The sequence below is a fragment of the Lissotriton helveticus genome, chromosome 6 (assembly GCF_964261635.1).
Source record: "Lissotriton helveticus chromosome 6, aLisHel1.1, whole genome shotgun sequence".
In the NCBI taxonomy this organism is placed as follows: domain Eukaryota; kingdom Metazoa; phylum Chordata; class Amphibia; order Caudata; family Salamandridae; genus Lissotriton; species Lissotriton helveticus.
This window is the reverse complement of record NC_136067.1, coordinates 1053193301-1053219711: the sequence shown is the minus strand read 5'-3', so window position 1 is coordinate 1053219711 and position 26411 is coordinate 1053193301. Positions and strand designations below refer to the sequence as shown.

At 43.0% G+C, this 26411-nt stretch overlaps 1 protein-coding gene across 1 annotated transcript in view; it reads left to right on the top strand.

The window, feature by feature from the left end:
- The window catches only part of LOC144762609 (uncharacterized), a 265230-nt gene that overhangs the window by 8546 nt on the left and 230273 nt on the right, over window positions 1–26411 (top strand). Inside the window, exons 2-3 of the mRNA XM_078647837.1 lie at window positions 12805–12931; window positions 24547–24648. Coding sequence (XP_078503963.1) covers window positions 12805–12931; window positions 24547–24648 — 229 coding nt within the window. The remainder of the gene's footprint in view (window positions 1–12804; window positions 12932–24546; window positions 24649–26411) is intronic.

The window sequence follows — 26411 nt, the reverse complement described above, 5'->3', positions numbered from 1 at the left end:
ACACATACTCCAGATCCGACTACATGTATGACAGTTAAGGACCCTACACAAGATGTCATAGACATCCAGTTACATGCTACTCCCGATGAAATCAAGAAATGGTCCGAACAAGGAGGGGTCCAGACAGATCAAGGATGGTTAACAAAGGGTAGAGCCACATGGTTTCTCCCCGACTCTATGGTTCAAGTCATCATTAATACCGCACATAGTCCAGCACATTTAGGAGAAAAAGCTATGTTAGACAGTATCCAGAACATTTGGTTCAACAAGCATTTACGAGCTGCAGCCAAGCAGAAAGTCCGTACCTGTATGATATGTTGTCAGTTTAATCCAGGTAAAAGTGTCCCGGTGGAACAAGGTGGTTTCCAGCCTCCTGACCACCCTTTTGAAGTCCTCCAGATGGATTATATTCAGATGGAGCGATGTCGAGGTTTCAAGTATGTCCTTGTAGTTGTATGCGCTTTGTCCAGATGGACAGAAGCATATCCAGTCCCAGATTACACAGCCGCGACCACTGCCAAGCAGTTGGTTCGTGAATTCTTCCCTAGATATGGACTCCCTAGAGTCGTATATTCTGATAACGGTCAGCCATTCTCATCTGAACTCATGAAGCATGTTTCCCTTTTGTTAGGGTACCAGTGGAAGTTCCATTGTGTACGCCATCCTGAAGCAGCCGGTCTCGTTGAGAGACATAATCAAACTCTGAAAATCCGTATCGCCAAAGTTTGTAAAGAAAAGGGTGTGGACTGGCTAGTAGCTCTGCCAGTCGCTTTATTTTATATGCGCATGGTCGCACATTCCAGATCAGGTCTGTCCCCGTATGAGGTCGTTTTCGGCCGCCCCCCTAACATGTGGGGTACTCCTAGACCCCGAAGTATTACCGATGTTTCATGTAATATGCTGACAGATTACCTAGCTTCCTTGATGTCTGCCCTCAACTCATGTCGTTCACAGGTTGCTGCCGCATTTCCAGACAATACCGAGGTGGCACCGCATGAAATCGTTCCAGGTTCGCTGGTGATGATCCGAAACTTTGACAGATCAAGTCCGCTGGAACCTCGTTGGAAGGAACCCCGTCAGGTCCTCCTCACCACCCGTACAGCCGTGAAGTTGGAAGGCCGGAAAGGATGGATACATCTTTCTCATGTAAAACTTTTCAATGGATTAAAACCCGTTTCTAAAAACATTTCCAAGGATTCCCAGGATTTTAAGGACTGCCGAAATATTGTTCCTAAGGACTGTCCCGCAAAAGACATTGACACAACCCCTCCCTTGTTAGAGAAAACTCCGCAGCAGGAGTATAAGCAAAAGTTAAGGTCTAGTAAAATAAGTCAGTCAGTTTGATTGTATAAGTCCTCCCCTAGGTGAAACGGTTAGACTGTTTCTGATATGTATAAAATAGACCCCCATAGTGAGAGAGTCAGTCAAAGCTCAATTCAATGTATCGTTTTTCTAAGCTTCATATTATTCATCAGCATTATGATTTCTTGCATCAGCTATGCATTTTTCCTATATTTTCCAGTTCCTTCTGTAAATAAGCATTCTAATGTTACAGCAGAGCACACGTTTAGTGATCTGCCTCCTCACGAATATTCATACCGCCTCGCTATGCGTAACAATTCATTTATCCGTATGTTACATTACTCACACCAGACCAGCAATGCCACTAATTGTTGGGTGTGTGGTCGACTCCCCCCTTTCCAGACCCCGAAGGGAGTTCTGCCACTCTTTCCTTATCCATTTTCACATAATGGTTCGTGTGGAGCATGGTTCACGTTAACGTCATCCTCAACAGATATGTCTTTTCTTAACAGTACATGTTTCCCAGACAAGCAAGGTTTCCCCCACAGAACAGGTTTAGATCTAGAAAATGAAGTGTATAATTTAGGTAATTATTCGTCGAATTTCATGGTCCTGAATGTTCAGTCTGATACTACTCCAGACTCACCTGCTATTTCAGTACTACCAGTTAAAGGCGAATTATGTGTCCGAAATAAAGGTTCCGTACATGTAGGACATAGTGATTGTACTACTATTGTCAAGTATAGTGACAGTGGGAAATCTATTTTCAAAGCTTCACGTCATTCTTATTTTGTTTGTGGTCAAACCGCATATGTTCGTCTGCCCCTCGATTGGGAGGGAACCTGTTACATTGCCTTCCTACTGCCACCTGTTTTTCTAGCCCCACCTGACTATCATAGAAACATACATCTAGTACATACTAGACACAAGAGAAACCTCCCGATTGTCGATTATACTGAAACTGCCGCAGAACAATTCATTGATATTGATAAAGGTGTGTTCCCTTATTTAGGTACAGTTGTAAATAGTAAGCTAATCCGCAGGTTAACAAGAACCCTTGAAGCTGTAGTAGATGAGACTGCCTCCGCTCTAGGTAACTTAACCGAAGAGCAATCCTTTATGAGAATTGTCGTTTTACAGAATCGTCTCGTCCTTGACGTCATACTGGCCGATAGGGGCGGGGCCTGTAGACTCATCGGATCTAGTTGCTGCATTTTCATTCCTAATAACGCGCCGTCTGTTTATTCAGCTATAACCAGACTCCATAAAATTGCCCATCTGTTACACCAAGATCCAGGCACCTGGACATGGTCCGGTTGGTTCTGGAATATAATTTCCGCATGGGGATGGAAAGTCCTGTCCTTTCTATGTATTGCAGTAGCGATCATATTCAGCTGCTGCCTCTGTATACAATGTGGCCCTGCGATTTGCGGCATTTGTGCTACCTCTTGTATTCCTAGTCCCAAGCCCCGTTCTAAATCTCGTTCCAAGACAATTCGAGATGAGCAAATGATACTGTATGAAATGATAGATGGTATCATGAATATTGATGTTTCCTGATGGAAACGTAGTGACAAGGAGGGAATGTGGAAAAGTAAATTTTGCCATGTTCTGTGTCCCTACGCCTCATCCATCATATGTTATGTGTGCATGACCAATATGCATATGTTATTCCCCATGTCCGATTAATGACGCAATTACAGTTGTGTCCACCTCTAGTATGCCAGTTTCCAGTCCTCGTGAATACTACGAATATCAGGCCTATGTAAAGCTACGTTGCCACGTTTCTCAGTGTGCACGTTATTTCAATTGACAAGTCCCCGTTTTCTAGGCCTCAAAAGGGCCTGGACATCAGATTCAGCTCCTGTCTCCTGAAGCCTCGTTGAGGAGCGATACAGCCCCCACCTGTATCCTCGACCTTTCACTTACTTCCTGCCTCGCAGTGCCCGGTGCAGCCTGGCTCTGCCTCTGAGTCTGCCAAGACTATGTTATAGTTCCAGTTATCAGTTTAGTCCTCCTTCTCTGCATTCCTAAGCTACTGAACTGCATCAATAGTTTCCGTCATTGTCTAGCCTTCTCGTCTCCACGTTAGAGAAATACTGCATTTAATGGTCATTTAATATTCTTCATCACGCACTACATGTAGAATAATGCATGGTCCAGTCTTAGAATCAAGTTAGCCTTTCCCCTCATGACTTCTAGTTTATATCAACATGTTCCCTAAACATCAGATACTAGATAGGGTTTAGGTACATGTCGCTCCGACCCTCCAGACTTTAGTCTCTGCTCCTAGCACAGAGTTCATAGCCCCCAGCTTCTCCTCGTAACACGTCATTGCCAGTTTACGCGCACCACCAGGTTAGAGGTCCCGGCTCCTTAGGTAGCCCCCTCCAATGTTTCCGCCCCATTCATGACATATTCTGTTACGTCTGCACCACATGTCTATGTATACGCCCAGTTACACCTACTTTTACTGTTATCTTTCGCGACTGCTACGCGTCACACCTTCTGCTCCACCCACTGCTACGCCTACTGCAATGTAATGCTATGTGTTCGTGCTATGTATATATGCCCGTGTATTGTTATTAAAAGTTAGCGCGCTCATCCCAGACCCAGCCCCGGCAGCTGCCGGGCCACTCTAGCCCTGCCATTCTGTTCCTATGCAGGTTGTCCTGATCCTGTCCTTTATGCTGTAATAAACCTGCAGAAACTCCTACTACCTCGAATCTTGACTCTTATTTATTGAGCTATCTGTTATGATATATGCCTAGTCAAAAATAGGGTATTATTTATTTATTTACCACAGGTGTGAGAGCTTGCATGCCCATGTGCTTAATTTGTGAATCTTGTGGCTAATGATTTAGTTGCCAGTAGTGATGTCTCTCCATCTTTGGGAGTAAATACTACTCCTTCAATTGCTGGAAGGATTTAACTGAACCCTATACATACATATCTCGCAATGATTTTCAGCCTCCCTCCAACCCTTTGGTGTATGGGGTTCTAGATGGACTAGGAGCAAATTTGTGATTCCCCCATAGAGGTGTGAGGCTGGAGGGGATGGTAGTGGCGCTGTATTTAACTCCCATCATATACCAGAACTGCAGTGTTGCTTTTGTGATTGGGAAAATGTAGAGCGTCTTCATGCACTCGGTTTTGGGCGACCATGGGATTTCATTGTGTGGTCGATCGTCCACAATCCTTTTTCTGTCTTCCTGCAAATCTTATGGATAAGAAAGTGGAGGTGGGCTTCCTAGTACTAGCAAGTAAGGTTGATAATCCCGGTCCCCCTAGGTGCGGTCGTAGCATGCGTGCCTTCGGGCAATCCCCTCTGCTTTGCCCTGCCATATAAAAGAAGTACACGATTGGAAGTCCGCTAAATATTCATGCAGGATTCAAAAGGCTAGGTTCTGGAATAAATAGAGAATCTTAGGCAGTATAGCCATTTTATAGACCTCAATTCTCCCCAGGAGGGACAAAGATTTGTGTTTCTAGCGAGTGAGTTCCCTGCATATCCGTAAACAACAGGGGGGACGGGAATGGACTATATTTAGAGGGGTCCAGTGTACTTGTCCAGGGAGCAAGCAAGCAAGGTTGTACACAGTTCCCCTAGGGTTAGACAGGTAATAAGGTCTCTCTCCTAGTTAGCTGAGAGTCAGCAAGAGGGTGTGGAGTGCTAAAAAGTCAGCAAGTTCCTTGACGGAACTAAGGAAGCCTCACACAACTGAAGAGCTGGATGACATGTCTCATTCAGCCTACTAGAGATGTTGTTTAAATCATCGGCTTCCTGCTCCTTCGTCGGGCCGGCGCTGCAATGCCCGACGGGTGACAACAAGTGTCACTCTTTTGCGGAGGTCTTTTGTTCCTTGCCGTGATATGTAGAAACTTGTGAGGCTTAAAAAGGTGAGGTAGTGAGCAAAAGGTGAATAATTTTTAAAAAAGTTGGATAGTCCACAGGGAAACCTTTATTCATGTGGCTAGCCACTTTGTTAAAAGGTGCAGGGAGGGGTACTGAGGACCAACGTATCTATTAGTGTGATCTCATATCGACCCTCCACTTGGTCAACATGTTTCATGCCCAGCAGGGCAATTCTTCAGGACCGAAAAAAGTGCTCATATAAACCTAATGTGCCCAAAAGGTGAGCTACAGGCTATTGTTAATACAACCTGAGAGGTCTAGGTCTAAGGCTGGCGAGGGACACTGCATCACCGTAAGACCTAGGAATAAAGTAAACATAACAATTGCTACAATATCGTTATTAATAACAACGCTGACAAGCTAAGCGTTGACTTCACCCCAAAAGTCAATCACGCACCCAGTTATACATAATCTACTAGGTGTCAAGGAAACAATGGAGTGCAACGTGGTGAGGGGAGAGAGACCATTATTACGTGTAACAGGACATGACCCAGAGGGTATTCAGGGCATGTGTGAGTACTACTCGTTGCAAAGGTGGTCTGTTATTTACTAAAACTACAGCCACTGTAATGGGAGAAAACATTCATTACAATTAAAACGCCACTAAGCCACAAGGAGGGAGGCAAGCACTCAGTGGGATGGTTTTGGTATAATATGTATAACCTACCCTTAGGAGCCCAATGGCAGTCTGCGCGGCTAGTTCCTGTGGGGACTGCGCTAGGGATCTAGCCCTAAGGGAGGAAAAGAACAAAGGAAGAAAGCATGTCAAAACAGGATCAACCCAAGAGGTTGTCACCAGGGAAGTAGTACAGGTAAGGCGAGGGGACATCGGTCGCCCCGCCTCGCCAGGCTGTCAAGTGCCAAAAAGGCTGTGCAGACATAGGGGTGTATGTTAACCCGTTTGTGAGCACCTGGGAACTGAAGTGTACAAAGATTGTACCAGGAGTGATGGTAAAGGGTTGGGAACTAACAAAGAGTACTGTTCGGGGGGCAGCTATAAACTAGCTGAATATACAGCCTAGACAGCCCGGCGGAGCGGTGCGCCCTACGTTAGCCCCGGCATGAGTTCCATAGTCAAAGAGCGGCGGCGAGCGATTGCTCGACCTGGCAGGCTTACCTTGGCGACGGGGAGAGTGCACCGATATCACCTACCCCCACACACACGGCGTGTACTTCACGCGGAACAGCCGGTGGAGAGTGGAGACACCGCCGCCATTAAGAGTAGGGCGTCCGAGTGCGGGGGGGGGGCGTGGCCGTGATGACAGAGACGCCGGGGGCGCCAATCAGAGGCCACTCCGGAGTGCTCATGGGAAAGGTAGTTTGCCTACCTAAGCGCAAGCTGTTGAGAAAGCATCCGCTTTGATGTGCGGTCATGGGGAGTCAGGGGCGCTGACGTGGCTCGCATGGTACAGCGCGGCTGCGCCAAAACGGGTCCTCGGTGTGAGGATCCAAATTTATTAATGCAACATCACTGCCATAGTCCGTTAACAGACAACGAGTTCCTGAATATAGGAAATCAAAGTGCCATTAACGGGAGCGTTGCCAGGTGGTGTGTGAGGTTGGGGGTAGGGGTAACATAGACGTCTCCATAATCATATTGGAGGCTGATCCACCCAGGTAGGGATCGCCAGTGACATGAGGACTGATGGCTGGCTCAGACACCCTATGGCCACAGGTGGGTGAGAGATAGGGCTAGGGTGGGCCGGCTGACCACGGGGGGTTGACTCAGGGGTGGCGGGTTAGCTCAGGGGTGGGGGGATACTACAGTTCCCAAGGGATTAGTATATCCTAGGATTAGGGATGTGATGTAATGGCCGTGCTTAGGTCAGTATACAGGGCCAGACGGGACAGGGTGACCCCGGGTTTTTTTTTTTTTTTAAATCAGGGGTAGGGGTACCACGGTGCCCCTGGGACCAGAAAAGCCTCGTGTTGGAGGTGCCCCTCCGTCCGTAGGACTGGTATGATGCTGTAGTGTAAAAATTATTATTCAAGAGGGAGGATGACCGGTCTCTTGAGCACTAGGCAAAGCAGGGGTTGTCAAGTGGCAGAGTCATCTTGCTAGTTGATTCCACGGGATAGAATCGTTCAAACCACAGGTGTCCAATTGAAGACGGTGCACCCACCTCTGTTCCAGTCTGTATAGTGCATGTTGGTTGATGGAAGGATGACATTCCAAGACTATCCATTGAAGGTTGTCTGCCCTATGTCCCGCTTCTTTACAGTGTTCATAGAGCCTGGTGTGTGTCTTAGTACAGCGAATGTTACTATTATGCTCAATGATTCGTGTTTTCACAGTTCGCATAGTCATGCCTATGTACTTCAGCCCACAGGGGCATATGAGCATGTATATACAGCGGCTACTGTTACAATTAGTATGTTTGTTCATGTGCCAGGTAAACGTTGCTGTCAGCTTGATATCTTTGCTTTGTATGGCTTGAGGACAGACGATGCAACTACCACACCTGTAGTGCCCAACCACTGGTGGCAAGTCCCACAAGGGGTTCTCACGGTGGGTGCTTGACTTCTTGGGTCGGGTGTGGGTCAGGGTGTCCTTTAGGTTAGCAGTTCTTTTGAAAGCAAAGCGTGGACGTGGGATATCCAGCCCAGCGGAGTTCAGAGTGCCCCAGTGTGAGTTGATCGTTTTCTTGATAAAGGTGGAATTCCTGGTGTATGTTGTTACGCAAGTAATGACATCATTTATTGGTTTTGGGTTCGACTCCAACAGGGCTTCTCTATTGTTGTTACGTGCCCTTTTAAATGATTGTTTCAGAAGTCTGGTCGGGTAGCCTTTATCCTGGAGTTTATGTTGGAGGGTAGAAGCTTCACGTACAAAATCAGTCAGTGACGTGCAATTTCTTCGGATTCGGAGAAATTGTCCAAAGGGTAGATTATCCCTCAAGGCTCGAGTGTGGTGGCTCTGATAAGGGAGGAGACTGTTCCTGTCGGTTTCTTTCCTGTAGAGGGTAGTCGTAATCTCTGAAGGATCAAGCCTGATGGTGAGATCAAGGAAGGGGAGAGAAACGGCGGAAATGGTACCCGTGAATTTTAGGTACGGATTCTGCAGGTTAATCCAGGAGCAAAATGCCTCACAACTCGTCCGATCCCCCTTCCATAGGATCAAAATGTCGTCGATGTAGCGACGCCAGAGGGATAGATGTTCGAGAAATGGATTGGTTGCAGCAGTGTAGATGAACTGTTCCTCAAAGGAAGCCATGTAAAGGCAGGCCAGGCTCGGCGCAAAGGTAGAACCCATGGATGTACCACGGATCTGATGGTATAATTGCGATTCATACCTGAAGAAATTTTCCGTCAGGGCTATACTCGCAAGGGCCATGATGAAAGAGATAGGGGTGCAGGATGTCCACTCCTCAGATCTCAAGGCATTCTCCACTGCTTCCAAGGTGGCTTGTTGGGGGATGTTCGTGTAGAGTGCCTCTACGTCCAGAGTCACTATTAGGTCGACGTTCTCCCTCCCGTCCATATCTTCAATAAGACGTAGGACATCTCTGGTATCTTGGAGGAAGGAAGGGATTTTCTTCACTAATGGCTGGAGAAATACGTCGCAAAATTGAGACAAGGGTTCCAGAAGGGATCCTATGCCTGACACGATGGGCCTTCCCGGTACAGGTGTGACCCCCTTGTGGATTTTGGGCAGTGTATAGAAATAGGGCGTGACTGGTTCGGTGGTGATGAGGAAATCTGCTTCCTTTTTTGACAGCCATTCATTGGTTTCACCCTCTATCACGAGACTCATGATCGTGGTTGACAGGCGTTTGGTTGGATCTATGGTGAGGGGTCTGTAGTGAGAACTGTTGGAAAGTTGGCGTCTACATTCCAGGTCATATACATCATAGTCTTGGATGACTGTAGCGCCCCCCTTGTCCGCTTGTTTTATAACGATCGTGTTGTCATTCCCTAGGGCCTGGCAAGCCTGCTTCTCCAAGCTGGTCAAATTGTTGAATCGTTTACATTGTGGTTTGTTATTGAGGGTGTTGAGGACTGCTCTCTCAAAGGCCAGAATCTCTGGGGGAACCATCCCATCTGTGGGTGTAAAGGTGGAAGGTTTCCGTAAACCCGAATCAGAATTATCTGGTTCTGGTTTATCTTGGAAGAAAGCTTTCAAGCGTATCTTCCTGAAGAGTTGTTTGATCTCAATCATTTCTTGAAATGTATCAGGGATGGGAGTAGGGACAAAACCCAGTCCTTTTTCTAGGACTTGAATCTCAATGGGGGTCAGAGCTTTCTTCGATAGATTCACCGTCAGACTCTTCTCCCCCTGGTTGTGCTCCTGGTTTCCACCGACGTCTGAGGTGTCGGTTGGTCCTGCCACTGTACTCCTTTCTGTCCGCCTCGCTTTCGCCCTCTTCCTCTGCCCCAACCTCTGCCTTGAAAAGGTGGCGGATTTGAAGGGAAAAATTGTGGCGGACCCTGTTGGTAAAAGGGGTATTGCCATGGGGGTGCCATGTGCGAAGGGCCATGAAACACCGGTCCTTGATGGTATCCTGGTTGCCAGTTGGGATGTTGTGGACCCCGGTTGTTCCTGGGGTTGTAACCTCCACTGGAGTCACTGCTAGTGGAGCCTCGCCGGCTGTTATCCGTATTTTCATCAGAGGAGTAAGATGTCTTCTTATTCTTGTAGCCATCCTTGAGATAAGGGTACACTTTCTCCTTCTCAAACTTGGCAATGTCTTTCTGTAATTTGGCAGTTTTTTGATTAAGGAGATACTCGTGGTGATCTGCCATTTCCTGGTTGATCTCCGCTAGTTTGTTGGTAAAATTGGCCTTGGTGTTCTTATTGACCGTGCTTCTCATCGTGGCTTCTATGGCTGAGATTTTCTCTTGTAGGGCCTCTGCCAGCCGTTTGGATGTTTGTACAATGAGGAAAAGCAGATCTTTAGTACATTTCCAGGAGACTTGTACCCACTCGATCTTGAACTGTTTATCTTCAAGAAAGAGTCTGGGTATAATATTCACGATAAGACCTAAGGGAGCAATTTTATTTCTCAGGTACTCGGTCATCATTATACCATGCATCGTGATCCTAATTAGTTCTTTCTTTAGGGCGGTGAGTATGGTCCAATCGTCATTGGTAGCACTCGAGGTAGCCGTGGCTGAAAGAGTAATTAGACTCGGGCCGCCCTGCACCTTTTAACAAAGTGGCTAGCCACATGAATAAAGGTTTCCCTGTGGACTATCCAACTTTTTTTTAAATTATTCACCTTTTGCTCACTACCTCACCTTTTTAAGCCTCACAAGTTTCTACATATCACGGCAAGGAACAAAAGACCTCCGCAAAAGAGTGACACTTGTTGTCACCCGTCGGGCATTGCAGCGCCGGCCCGACGAAGGAGCAGGAAGCCGATGATTTAAACAACATCTCTAGTAGGCTGAATGAGACATGTCATCCAGCTCTTCAGTTGTGTGAGGCTTCCTTAGTTCCGTCAAGGAACTTGCTGACTTTTTAGCACTCCACACCCTCTTGCTGACTCTCAGCTAACTAGGAGAGAGACCTTATTACCTGTCTAACCCTAGGGGAACTGTGTACAACCTTGCTTCCCTGCATATCCCACATTTCAGTCATTGGAGATTGATGTCTCTGGGTTTGGTTAGTGTTAGTGCCAAAATTGACTACATATGTGAAGGGACCCAATGTAGAGAGGTGAGTGTTTGTATCTGCAAGACCACAGACCAAGGTTCTGAAATGCTTAGAATATCTGATTCAGTTACATTGATTTTGAACCCTGATACCCTTTGATAAAGTTGTTGTTCCTCAAGTACCTGGGGTAAGGAGACAGTTGGGTCTGTGAGAGACCGAAGCATATTGTCGGTGGACATGGTCTACTTCAATTTTTGTTGGCCAAACTTGATGTCTTTAATTCTGTTAGCCAAGATATGTTGTGCATGGGGTTCTAACATGAGAGGAAACAGGAAGGGAGGGAGCAGACATCTCAGTCACTTAAACCTGCCCATATCTACTCTCTTACAGAAGAGACCTTTAACTTGGGTCCTAGTCCGTGGAGGCTGGTAGCAAGGCAGACGTCAGGATAGAAGGGAGTCTTCTATTGCACGCATGACCTCAGCCATGAAATTACAGTCAACCCTATTGAACACCTTTTCCCCATCTAATGCAACTACCGCCGACTATTTGGCTCCCTTGGTTCTGATGTCGAGAAGGTGGATTGCCTTCTTCATGTTATTCCCATCTTGGCTATTTTGGATGAAGCCTGATTGGTCTGGATGTTTCAGGTTTCCCATCAGGGGTTGAAGCCAGAGGGTAGCTTGTTTAATAAGATTTTTGGCATCCGTATTCAGAAGGGAGATGTGGAATAGGAGCCACATTTAGTTGGGTTCTTGCAAGGTTTGAGGATCAAAGACACTGTACACTCATGAAAAGTGGAGGTTGTCTTACCCCACTTGATCACCGCTCGATAGATGTTAAGGAATATTGGTTATAGAGTTGGGCCAACATTAAAGTAATGCATTTTAAAGATACAAATAAAACCAGACCGTAAAACTGTTTGAATTACGAGTATTTAAAAACTTCTGAAGGACACATTTTATCTCATGCTGCACATAGAGAGAAACAAGGAACTGGAAAGGAATTTGATGTCGACTCATGTCAAATTTAAAACTTTTGTTCTGCCAAATACACCTCTATTATGTTATTTGCTACCTGTTCATATGAATTAAGAACATGTTATTTACAAGTTCTAAATTCACACTCTCGCCTACTAATCTTGACACTATATTTTTAAACAATTGCATCTTGTCGTTTTAAATGTGGACAATTTTATATTGCCATTATACACTGGACACCCCCATCCTGTCATTCTACAGAGAAGCAGTGTTCTATCATAACAGGGTTATTATCAAGAAGTTTCACCTATTTCAGTTTGCTTGATTTATTTTCCGTTATAAATCAAATATTATCTGTTCTTTATCCTTCGTCTACTCATGTGTGGTAGTATGTGAGTAAATGTGTTTTTTGACAAATATTTGTGTACGTCTTTCTTACTTAACTGAAATCTGGGTTCTAATAAGCCCATATATTAAGGACCAGATGAAGTATCTACTGGGTTGGCATTGGGCTAAATGCTTTGGTCAGTCGATTCAGCATGGAGTTAACAATTGATACTAGGATTCTGGGAGGTGGCCAATGGGGGGAGTGATTTTTGACCATATGACCATTTCCTTTGAAGTCTTAATTGGTGTTGACGAAAGAGAATTTTGATTATTTGGGATTTTTATATTTGTGTACTTCATACTCAACCAAAAAAATAACCCTCTTTTCAACTGATTATAATATGTTTTCAGGTGACATTTTGCATTATGTCCTTTTCTTTTTTAATTTTGTGCATTCATATCTTTTTAGTATTTTAGAAAATGTCTGTTTACTCAGAAAAGTTGAGTTTCAAACAGTCAAAGCATTTGTAATCATATCTTTCATATATTATGAGTAGACTTGTTTGACAGCGAAAGCTATTCAAAATAATAACCTATTTTAAATTGCCTTACCTACCTCCATTTTATAAATGTCTTTGCTTGTCCGTTTTACTGAGTAAGTCATGTACATTTTATTGCCTCAGCCACCAGTTACTTTCCATGATGTCGCTGCTTGTTTCTCTGAAGAAGAGTGGAAGTTGTTGCATAAGTGGCAGAAGGAACTTTACCAAAACGTGATGACTGAACTTCACCTATCTGTGATCTCTCTGGGTAATGGTGTCCTATTTTTCTGTGCAGTGCTCCATTTCTCTGATTGATTTCATTGCTGGTTTAGTGGCATGCATATATTGATGTCATAAATGAAGTACTTTCTTCCTCCCTGCTATCATTTTCGTGTATAAGATGTGACCCAAATTTCATACAAGAAGCTCACGTTTAAATATCCCTCTTGAACTGTTTCCATGTTGAACGTGGGATGCTTCCTGAAGAAGGTTTAGATACTTACAATGGATTTAGATATAATATCCTGTCTTCAAGATTTTTAAGATCCTAGAGAGCATTCTTCTGTTGTATATTTTCATATCTGGTTTTTCAGCAAACGTCCCAATATGAGAGGAGCGGCCAAAAGCTGGTGCAGGCGGCGAGGTTCAGGACACCCTCGCAAATTTGTGAATGCAGCAAAGTTTTCTTCAAAGGAAGACGCCGCACACCACCTCAGTTGTAAGATTTAGTTGTTTATTTCATGTAGGTTCCCCACCTACGCGTTTCAGACAGATACACTGTCCTTGATCACGGTTACATGAACCTACATGAAATAAACAACTAAATCTTACAACTGAGGTGGTGTGCGGCGTCTTCCTCAAAAGAAAACTCAATTTCATATCTGGGTGTATATATATTCTGTGAAAATATATGATGGGTGAGCCTCAAGTTACCTGCTTAAAATAAATTGGTCTACCTGGCACATATAATTGAAGCTTAGCAACCTCCACATAAACCAACAAGCACCCATTCAACAAGCAGCCATATATATATGTTGATGCATCCACCCCTCCTCTCACTGCTCCACTAAAGTACTGACTAATCCAATCCAGAGGTCAGGTGAAATCATACTTTTTAAATGTTTTAATTTTAACCACTTTGATATCAAATTGACTTCTCCACACTTTTTCACTTAGTTAGAGGTCATGCATTTATTACCTTACAACGAAATGTCGTCTTGTACACATTGCGCTTGTGAGAGATTTGGGCTGAAAATCAGCACACTCCATTGGCCACACTGGAATCTAACAATAACCATAATTTTAAAGGACAACAGCCCATTCAATATGTAATTCCTTGGTGTTCTATTGTTGAAACTAGTTTGATCATCAGACACCGAAGAACAGCCTTAGATATCTACAGAGAGTTGCTTTAAACTAAGTCCTCACTGAGGCTTCGCCGTTTATTCCACACATTACTATGACAAAAAGGTTCAGTATTCCAAACCCGTTTTACACCTGTTTGCAGTATTTAATTACAAATGCATCCCTTCGAGGTAGTGATTCAGTCAACTTAAACCGGGTAAAAAAATACTAATTTTATTCTCAAGCATTCATTCAGTTAGTAACTGCAAATTATGACGTCCTTGAAAAGAAGGAATTCTTTTAAGTACGTGCTCAAAAATAAATGTAACATAGCAAAACCTTGAGCTGAAATTCCTTGATTAATGGATTTACGTTGCATTCACATTATTTACATTATGGATGAATTACTTTTACATTATTTACATTATAGATGCATTAAAACAGTGCCCTGCAATAGGATACTTTGCCTCAAATACATTGGTGGGCAATTCGCTGGCAACCTTATTTTAATATAAATGAAGCAGGATAACATAGACTAAGAATGATAACAAAATAAAGAACCAAGAAGGGACTTGTTCATATTAAGCTGAGGTGATCTTTGATTTTGTGATTACTCATACATTCCAGTAAAAGGTAAAAATAATACCAATATGAATTTGAAACCATACTAGAAGAAACCCTACAGGCGACCAAGACCTGTGGAGAGTGGGGCAACAATTAAAGAGATTGGTGCATAAAAAATACATCTGGAAATACAGATGAATGGAAACTTCCACTACATTTTCATCCATGACTAACTTCCACTTACCTGCAGACAGCACACTAGCCTGAGGCCCAAGAGCCATCAAATGTTTCCTGAGCTGCTGTTAACCTCTCTGAGTGATCAGGCTGATGTTGGGATATGACAACCTCTCCAACCACGATGCATACTTGTCCCATCTTGGTTGCCCATTGCAGGATTAATTTACATTGTGCCTCCTCCTGAACAATTGGTGGTATAATGCCCATTCTTTCGAAAACTGAGTAGAAAGGCACTGTTCACTCAGATCTGCCAGTTACTGGAATGCAACCACTTACTTTCAGACAAATAACTTCAAATTACCCTTGGTACAGGCACAAAGCCCACGCCTAATTTCTTTGTGGGACAAACTGAAGACCACTTTGAACAGTAATGGAGTTGCCATATTTTTACCAGTGTATCTGTCTGCTGCCTCTGACAGTCTGCTACTGTGCCTTCCGGCTAAGACTAGAGCCACTTGCCAATAAACAAACCTTTCTCATTCTTGACTCGCTTTTCTTTTACCTCTTCGACATACCCAGCATCATCTTTCTGCCACCCCTTAACATCACGCCCTTTCAGCACCATTGCTGGTTCGCATTATAGCTTTCACAATTCCTCTTCAACACCTACCTTAGAACACTACCAGATCTCATCATGCCCTTCAAGCTAACTTGCTACACCTACACCAATGACACTCTGATCATCGTAGAGCTAGTAAACCCCTGGAACTAGATATTTCAGGCCTAGCCAGCTGCCAGTCAATCTACCAATAAGTACCTGAAACCCAATTCTGCCAAAATAGAAGTCCCAAAATGCAGAGAATGGAAGACTACGCCATCTGTAACATTAACAGATGTAAATTGTCATTGCCTCCTGCTTGCAACCAAGTCACACTCAGCACCTTCTACACCATGAGTCATTTATGAGAAATATTTTTGGGATAATAATAGGATAATGAGCTGGTAACCTGGATGGCATTTAGGTGATTGGCAAGTGCATGTTTGTGTTAGAGAGTGAGTGGATGGGTAGACGATGGTTGAAGACCATATTTGTTGATATCTCATGATTATAATTATCTTACCATAGAATTTCCAGTAAAGGAAGGTACATTTTCATTATGTTATCCATAAGAAGCTTTGATAGCGTTTGCATGGCAAACAGTCTGTGTTCCAGTTGAAGAAATAGAAACCTTCTAGGGGTTTCACTGATACACCTGGTCCTTATTATTTTTATTATTATTATTATATTTATTTTTGTAGAGCGCACAGCTACCCTAAGGTTTCCCGGCGCTGAGGACGAAAATGAGCGAGATGACAAAGAGGGGATTAGTGGGCTATTGAGAACAAAGTTATTGGTTGAACAACCATGTTTTCAAGTTTTTACGAAATTGAACGTAACAGTCGTTCGTGCGAAGCTGAATTGGGAGGGAGTTCCATAAGGAGGGGGCCAGGTAGGAAAAAGAGCGACCACCCTGTCTGATTCAATTGATCCTAGGTATCTGGAACTTGTGTTGGGTCGAGGAGCGTAGGTTTCTTGGAGGAGCATATTGATGAACAAGAGAGCGCAGATAGGTAGGGGCCTTGCCAGCCTTGATTCTATGCATGAAACATAGAGCTTTAAATTTTGCTCGTTCGATATGGAGCCAATGGAGACTCCGAAGACCCGATGAAGTTGGGGATTTTTTTGGTAGCATGCATATAAGCCTCACTCCTTCGTTTTGCACTGTTTGCAGTTTCTTAGTGACCTCCTTACATGCCCCGAGATATAAGATGTTGCCGTAGTCCAGTCTAGATGTAATTAGAGCTTGGACTACGGTTTTTAATGTATTCTGGGGGAGCATCCACCTGATTTTCTTGAGCCACTTGAGTATGGTAAAACAAGTGGCTGCCACTCTAACCGCTTGTTGTTTCATGGACAGGTGTTCATCAAAGATGATGCCCAAGTTGCGAGCGGTTTTGGAGGGGGTGGGTGTAGGTCCCATCTGAGGAGGCCAATGTTGTGGGCCCCGTAGGGTAGGATGTTTTCCAAACAGAAGTAGTTCAGTCTTTCCTCCGTTGAGTTTTAATTTGTTCTCAAACATCCAATTGGCAATATTATTAAGGCCAGAATGGAGGGAGGACGGGTTGGAGTATGCATTTGCCGAAAGTGAATAGACAATCTGGGTATCGTCAGCGTATGAGTAGATTGTCAACCCAGATTTTTCGGCTAAGGTGGCAAGGGGACTGACGTATAAGTTAAATAGTATGGGGCTGAGTATGGAGCCCTGGGGAACCCCAAATAGTGAATTGTGAGGTTTGGAAGAGGATGTGGGGGAGAAAACTTGAAAAGTTCTATCGGAGAGAAAACTTTTTAGCCATGCCAGGGCCGATCCAACAATGCCACAGGTTTGCAAGGTGTTTAAAAGTATGGTATGGGAGACCGTGTCAAATGCAGCACTTAGATCGAGTAAAATAAGTGCCACGGTCTCCCCATCATCAACTTGCCGGCGTATAGTTTCGGAAACCCCAAGTAGGGTAGGTTCCGTTGAGAAACCTGCCCTAAATCCCGACTGGGATGTGTGAAGGAGGTGATTAGTTTCTGTGAAGTGAGTGAGTTGGGTGACAATATGTTTCTCCAAGATTTTGGAGAATAGAGGTAGCAGCGAAATTGGACGGAAATTAGAGGGGTCATTTGGATCTGCAGTGGCTTTCTTCAAAAGAGGTGAAACCATGGCATGTTTCCATTCCTTAGGGACTTTGGCCTCTCTTAAAGAAGAGTTCAGGAGGTCTAAAATGAGCGTACGGGAGGGGGTGTCAAGTGAAAGGAGAGTTTGGGGGGGAAAGGGGTCAAGGGGAGAGCCGGATTTAATAGTTTTTATGATTTCATGCAATGAAAGCATGTTGAGGGGATCCCAGTTTGCTAGATGCTGAGGGGGGTCAGACCGTCCTAAAGAAAGGTGCGTACTAGCATTTTCGCAGTTGGACATGCTTACCGGGGAATTTGGGACTAATGAGAAGAAATTGGCACGGAAGCTGTAATATAAAAAGAACATTTTTAATAACCTCACATGAGAGAGACTGCATCATACAGTACCCTCAGGCCACTGTAGGAGACAGTCTAAGGAGTACAGAACAGGGGACTTATATATGCATTTGTTACATAGCATAAAACCAAGGGGAGGTCCTGGCACATACAAGAATACTATTTGACTAATATGGGTATACAAAATTTGCTTGCTAAACAAAGTGAGAGGAGAGGCATTTCTCCTTACACCAGTAAGAATAGCCTGACAGTTGTACAATAAGAGCAGGTGCATTCTACCAGCTAGGCCTTTCTGAGCATGGGCAAGGCTCTGGAAGAGGGAGAAAGCACATGGCTAAGTAAAATGACTGCCTAGAACAAAATGGCTTTTAGCTCATGCTAACAGCGATTCCTGCAATCTGTAACAGATGGTCCTTTTAGCATGAGCTAAAGACATTCCTGTGATCTAGAAGGAACTTAGAAAATATTTTGCTCATTTATTCTCATAAATTCATCCATATCCTAATCCATTGCTAGGTGGGCATTTTTCATTCTAAACATTTCATTAAGCGGGTATATATAAGGTATAAGCAGGAGTACAAAGGGAACAGAGCATTGGGTCACAATTAACATACAGATAGCAGGAGAGAGTAATGGCTATTATTACAAACAGAACCATCAATATTTTTCAACCCTAAGCAGAAAGCAAATCCCCAAACCATCTAGTCAAATTCTATGTTTCAGGGCTCCTATGTATTTCAGTGACCATCTATTTCAATTTCAGAATAGCCAACAGCACATATCTGATAAAAACATTTTCAATAGACTTTTCCAGTGTTCCTTTTATGAGGGCTAGAGTATCAATTAATATACTCAAGGAAAGGGCAAAGTAACATTTCTCAACTGCTCAGAAGAACGTTTCTCTTGCAGAAAAAGCATTTTTCCTAATGCAAATATTAAAGCAGTCAGACATATTATTACAATAACAATCCTGGCTGCAGGGGGCCAAGAGGACCACACAGGGCCATGACAATTGGGACGAGGAGCCGCAAAGGGCCGCTCCTCCTCAAAAATGGGATGATCGAAAGGGTACATTACTAACAAAAAGAAGTCCTTGAAAAATTAAAGCCGCTGTACAACCAGCCAGAGGGGAGTCTTCTCCCTGTGTCCGTTTGAGCCTCACAGGCAAGCTCTTGTTGTTCCCATGGTGGAGCCGCACAACTCACAACTCAAGGAAATAATCATGGCTCAGTTTCAGAAGCAAAAGTCTTTCTTTCAGGATAGGTCAATCACCTTCCGGGGTGAGTACCCTCAACGATCCTGTCCAGTGTTTCAGGCAGTGCACCAGTTTTCTTCACTTTAATCTAACAGGCACCAAGGGAACAGCACCTGTACCCTGAACTCAAGTCCTTCCCTAACTCCTGTATTGCTCCGCTGGTGCACTGCTCTTTTGTTGGGACCACAGATTGTACCCAGTATGCCCAGGTATCCCTTGCTCAACAAACAAAGGTGTAAACTTTCATTCACTTTAAGACCAGGATTCAGGGGCGTGACGCTGAAGTACCTGAATCAATACTTATTTCAAAGGGGGTCACCTAAAGCAAAAGCCTCCTTGTCGGTCTGTGACTCTCTCAGCTGGGCATCAAAAACTTGATCCAAGCTTCTCCTTTCTGATTTGTGACCCCGTCTTTCGTCCAAGACAGTGGCAGGGGTACACACTTCACATCCCAGTGCTTCCGCCTTCACTGAGGTCCTAGTTGCCAGCAGCGCCTGTGCTGGTTATCTTCACCTTGGCTTCAAGCTGGACTGGTGCTGACTCCCCAGGCTGGATCTGATGTCCGGGCCCCTCTGGCAATGGTTGTAGGACAGCAAATATATATTGGTGGACAGAACAAAGGGTCTTTAGACAAGACATACAAATAATCTATCAACAGAGAGGATAGGACAGAATGCTTCCTTAGTCTTGGGGCTCCCCATATATTAGCAAGGCACCCAAGAACCACTTTCATCTATCTGTGAGTAAAAAACAACAACCTGGCCCTATTGGCAAGTATAAAAGGAACTCTTTAGTGAACTAACAAGAGTAATATGTTACATTATTTAATTTACTCCCAATCCCAAGCATCCAAGGAAGTCTGTGTTCATTTACTAATGAAAAGAGAAAAACAATACAGACATACTCTAAATTCTTACATTTGTGTATTCATATATTATTCATCTGAAGAACCTAAAGAAAAGGAATTCTTAGAACAAGCAATCTTTTGTGCTTCTTGTCTTAACAAACTTGTGTTTCATAAGTGATAACCTTTTACTACTTGTACAGGACTGCAGACACTTCTAAGATTATTTCTCCTAAATAAAAGCACCTACATTTTACACTTAGGGTCATTCTTTCATGTTATAGGCGCAGCAGGAAAATCTAAAAGGGCTAATTTAACAGGGATTCTTTTTACGCAAAGAACTAAAAAAAAACTCAACATAGTAGGTACATATATTTCTCCAACAGAACATGTTGTGGCAAACAAACGCCTACATAACAATATTTTATTTTCAAAAATGTTTGCTGAGGATCACATGGGCGTCTTTCCTGCATTCTACTTTTCACTATCCAAACTATGCAACATCAACTCTAATAAGGGCTGTCAGCTTATTTACACAGACTAGCTAATAAAAAACTAACAATGCCCTTGCAAAACTGTATATAACATAGGAATAATACATAGTTTCCCTTAAAGGTCAAATAAGGGAACAACAATCTAGACTACTCATTCTTTCATAATTTCATTAAACAGGATGGGCAATAACATAGCATATTTATTTATTCATTTTATTAATGCTAACAATTTTAAAACAGTATTACTGAATAGCCAATTAAATGTCTCATGGCTGTTTCCTAGACCGCTTAGACAGGCTTAAAAGAAAGTGAGAAAAAGAGAGAGAAAACTTAAATTTGCCTACCCTTAATATGCAGAGGAGCTAACCTCCTTCCCCCATTTCAACAGTAGGAAACCTGAAACAGGTTTACCTTCTGTCAACACTATCTACCCCTATTTTTGGCAGCTGGGCACAAACAAACTTGTAGGAATTAAATAGCACATTGGGCTAGCTAGAAAACATTAATAACCAACCACCAATTCCTCTAGCAACTGTACTAGTGTAACATGAGGGCACATGAATGCAAACTAAATCCCATTGCCTCCTTATCTCACCCCTTACACAGTAATCTTTAAGCTGAAACCATTATTTTTATATACATGGCAGAGCTATGCTCTACTCAGGGCCCACATATACCACTATCTCCCCTTCTGTTCATAAGACTTGCTTTTGCCAAAACTAGTACGCAACGCTTCTCTTTCTCTCCCAGCGCTGTCATCTCGTCCTTCAGAATTTTTCAGAGGTCGAAGTGTTAAAGCAAACCTTGCCCTTAGCCCTGCTAGGCTGCTAAATGCAGAACTCGACCTCTAACCCTTACCAGCTGTCCTAATTTGTGCAATGCTTTTCCATGCGGTTTTTCCAATTCAAAGTAACTCCGGAGACACCTGAAAGTCACTCCTGTTCCGTTCCTGTTTGACAATAATTTAAAGGTAGGATAATAACTTCTGCTGGTTTCTTTATATTTATTTTCATTTGTGTGCAGTGTGTGGTGTGGTTTTCTAGCAGTATAGAGGTCAGCTGTTTGTTCTATACTTACATGTGTGCATTACTGAAACCTGAGATCAGTTTGAAAACTGCTCTGAGTGGCAGAACTGCTTTGAAAAAGTACATTTTGCCCAAATGCGACTTCGGGGATAGGGGCACTTAAAAATTGATAACCGACAATGTTTTGGCATATTAGGGACCCCCATTGTCTCCTCTAGATATCCCAAAGATGGGGGATCAGAAATGTATAAGGTACACCCTTATAAAAAGAGTTTTGTATGCCTGTGTAAAGTGACATTTCACATTTTATTCCCCACCCTGTGGTTAAAATACTGCAAAAATTTCAACTTTGATGCTAGGAGTTATACATTATTCACAGTAGAATTATTAGATATTAGAAGGAGCAAAAACGATTTTAATGAAAAAAATTCCTCATATAGTCAAATTATTATTATTTTTTTAATTATGATCACCAACCCTTTTGATGGTTCCACATATTAAAAGCAAGCCTCATTCCTTTCCTATCACCTTAAATGCACTCATTTAAAACACTAAGCACAGAAACTTTACTGAAACATGAAAAGTCTGCGTCGCTTTTAAAGGACAGTAATTATATAACATCAGAACCATGGATGTGCTTATTAAAAAAGCAATAAGAAAGAAAATCCCTACTTTTAATATTTTTCACTGTTATCCAAAACAATGAAACTGTCTTTTCTAACTTTTGAAATCAGCAGTCTTTAATGCACGCCTTTATACCAGGTTTGCACTAACTTAAGATCTAGTTGACCCAGCAGTTTTCCTGCGTGGCTTGTGACCAGGAATAGCCATGTGTTATTGACTCAGCTGTGCTCTGACCAGCAGGCACCAATTGTGTACCTTTTTCATGAAAAAAAACCTTATGCCGTATTGTAATGTCCTGAAAAAGTTTAATCTCCGTTTGTTGTGTCAGACAGCTTCTTCTCAGTGAGACAGCTTAAACACAGCTGTTTGAAAGCTCTTTTTCTCTGATTTTAAATTAGACTGTGATGTGCTTACTTTCAGTAAGCACGTCACAGTCTAATTTAAAATCAGGCATTTCAATCTAGTCAAAATGTATCATTTTGTAATGTCGTGTTTATTTCAGCAACAACCAATTCACTCAGATGATGTGAATGCCTTTTTAACATTAATATGTAAGGATAAATGCTGTAACATTTTGTATTTTAGTCCTAGTTATTGTAAAGCACACAATTTTGTTTTTTTCTTCCTTTCTATGAGGCCTATTTTATTGCTATTGAATGTGAATTCTAATTTTATCTTTAGCATGGTGGCAATTTGCACACATGTATAGTTTCTTACTTTTTTAATTTTATTGGTAGCGTGTAGCTATTTAGCATATGTTACATAATTCATTTCTGGATTGTTTTTTAAATGTAATTCATTCAATGGCATTTGCATAACAGAATGATGACAAAAAAACAACAAATCGAGCTCATTCCAGACATTTTCAGAAGGGGGTCATACACTCAGAACACACAATAAATACAGTGCGCTTAAGGCTAGCCATTCTTACACAAAGAGCGCAATCGCTACTCCCTCACACAAGTACCACCGATGTCAAACCACAAACCACATAGACATTCAAACACACAATCAACCCACAGATCAACACCTAGAACAAAACCAAGAGACAGCCCACAGACTGTACTGAAACCAAACCATTTGTAAATACTAATTGTAAGTCATATTTACAAGAAGAGCTCTCAAAAAAACTGCACCAAAACAGCCCAAAGACTGCTCCATGTTCAAGAAGCCAAAATACACCAAATTTGCCAGTTTTGGCTGGCCGAACACTCATAAACGCTCTGCATATCACCACTTATGAATGTTACTAAGTGCACAGACCAGGATCCTTTTTATGTATATATTTAGTTCCATGGTGTACTTAGTCACCATGGAAGAAATACCTTTTTATACCTAAACCTATTTAGGTATCCTCTCTAGGGGAACCGGCTGAGTTCATTCAAGATTCACATTATTACCTCCAAAAAAGCAGCACATTCTTCGATGTGCGCTTGAAACAGGCATGCCAAGAATATTGCAGCATATACAATATTATGCAGCAGTGGCACTTAACACAATATGCGCCGTTACGAATTTTCACAATTTAGAGAAAAATCTCCTCATTACCTACCTACATTAATTGCAATTTACATATATCCAAACATATCACGTAAATCAAGTTTTTGGCCAAACAAGCAAACAAATGTCGAAAACCTTACCAAGCACAAATCTCCAGCCTCGACTGCCAAGTTCTGAGTGACCTAACGGTCGTTTTTAGAATACTCACGCCAAAGAGGTTCTCAGTCACGAGCGGCAAACACTTGGAGTTTCAGATCAAGAAGACCAGAAATATACTGGGCTGCAGAGACAAAGAATCTCAGTGCGCAGGGTACCTCCTCAGTAGAGTCCTGTCCTGTCCTCCTCAGTAGATTCATGTCTCCTGTCAAGACCACTCCCTTGGATAGCCGCTTCGCCGATGAGCACCACATTGGACGCCATTTGAAGAAATAAAAACCTTCTAAGGGGTTCACTGATACACCTGGTCCTTAAACCAACAAAGAAGAAATTGGCAAGGAAGCTGTAATATGAAAAGAACATTTTTAATTACCTCACATGAGGGAGACTGTGTCATACAGTACCCTCAGGCCACCGTAGGAGACAGTCTAAGGAGTACAGTGAACAGGGGCCTTATATATGCATTTGTTGCATACTCAGCATAAAACCTAGGGGAGGTCCTGGCACATAGAAGAATACTATTTGACTAATATGAGTATACAAAATTTCCTTGCTCAACAAAGTGGGAGGAGCGACATTTCTCCTTACATCAGTAAGAATAGCCTGACAGTTGTACAATAAGAGCACGTGCATTCTACCAGCTAGGCCTTTCTGAGCATCTGCAAGGCTCTGGAAGAGGGAGAAAGCTCATGGGTAACTAAAATGGCTGCCGAGAACAAAATGGCCTTTAGCTCATGCTAACAGCGATTCCTGCAATCTTTAACACAGTGTATCACTATTTGATTGTTCATCTATTACACTGTAGTTTAATTGTATTTGTTTTTGTTTTTGTAACATAGGTCCTCTGATTGCGGCCTCTGTATTTTCAGTGAAACCTAAAGAAGAGGAAGGAAATGGCCATGTGGACTTTGAAAGAAGATGCAATATTAATCATTTCAAAAGTGAGTGAGAAGTAATCCAAGGCATTTCCCAAAAGTGTACCTTAAAATAACTGTAAGGGTTAACATTTATTATACACTTTAACAGGAACATGGGGCCTAACTATCGATACTACAGGAGATGCAGTAGTACTGGTACAGCGTCCCGCTGTTCCCCAGTTTTACGTGTTTTTTTATTACCGAATAAGAGGGTGATGCTCCAATTCCTTGCTTGCGTTAAGGCCCCTGGTCCCCTTGCTACACCACTGGATAAAAGCACACAAATGCTCCTGCATATGCGCACAGTTCTCACATGATACATACATGGCATGTCACCTACTAAGAACAGTATATTGGTGTTTAGGCTACTTTCTCATCGACTCTATACATTGTATGCTGTACTTCAAGTAATTTGTTTTTCCAAAATTTTACTCCCATCTTGGTAGTTAATGTGGTGTTGGTCAATTATTGCAGACCCTTTAGTTCTCTGTGAAAACACCTTAAGGATTGACAAAATGTTGGTTTGCATACTGCAGTAAGATAACTAAGTATATACATGTATGTGCCATGCGAGTGACAATAAGACACATTATTTGAAACAAGTGTACAAATAAACTTATATTCACACTTTTTTTTAATAACTCTCTTTATTGAAAAAGCATCAGTTAAATCACATTACAGAGGGTCAAATAAGGCAGTCGAGCATACATCAGGGCGTGACAGATTAAACAACGTTCATAATTATATGGGAACTTCACGGAGAAGGGGGGTCATCCGAAGTGGCAGCCAGGGTTGGTGTACAAATTCCCCCTCTGTAACTATTCCAAGGCCCCCAAATCAATTACCACTTTTGAGGGCATCCGCTCGCAAGATATGCAGTTTTCTCCCTAAACATGCACCAGTCCAGATTGTTTTCCCACACTTCCAGGGTGGGGGTTGCCCAGCTCCTCACAATTGGGCAATATTTCATTTGGCAATCATGAATCCCAAAGTAGCCCATTGCGTCTGTGAGGTATTTAAATCAGTAGGCTTCCAGATATTAAGTAAGCACCTCCTCGCCTCCCGTGAAAGAGAGACCCCAAGGACTTTATGTATGGTATCATGTATATTGCGCCGATATGTATTGATGAATTCACATTCCCAGATGATATGTATAAAGGTACCCACTTGATCACATTGTCGTTTGCATAGCCCCCTGTCTGAGAGTTCCTTATGCACCAGCCGCGGTCCTGTGATGTAAATCCTATGGAGAATTTTAAGCTGAACTAATCGCAAGTGGGCCAAAATTGCGACTTCCCTAGGGGAGGACACTGCTGTCTGCCATTCTTCCTCATCCAGCTCCATTCCGTCCTGCATCCATTTGTCTCTCAGCACCTCCAGAGGGTCAGGCCTGTGATTGATCAGTTTCTTATAAATCAATGAGATAGTTTTGTCAGGTAGGTGACCGTCTAGTATCCTGTCCTCCAGGGGGGAGGCCTCTGGTGGCTCTGACCCCCGGGAAGCACAGAGAGAAGGGAGTGACGAATCTGTCCACAACAGAAGTATTCAGACTCCGCCAGTTTATATTCCACCTGCATGCCCTCGAATGATTTAATTCTCCCCTTCCCCCAGATATCTTTGATTGTGGAAATTCCTATGAGATCCCACTTGTCGAAGCCTTTCATCTTCCAGAGCGTGCCTAATTGCTCCGATCCCACAGCGGGGTGGCCATGGTCAGCTTATTTTTCCAGCCCAGTGAACCCGTGGCCACATGCCAAACCTTGACCGAGTGTTTAGTCGGCCCCGTC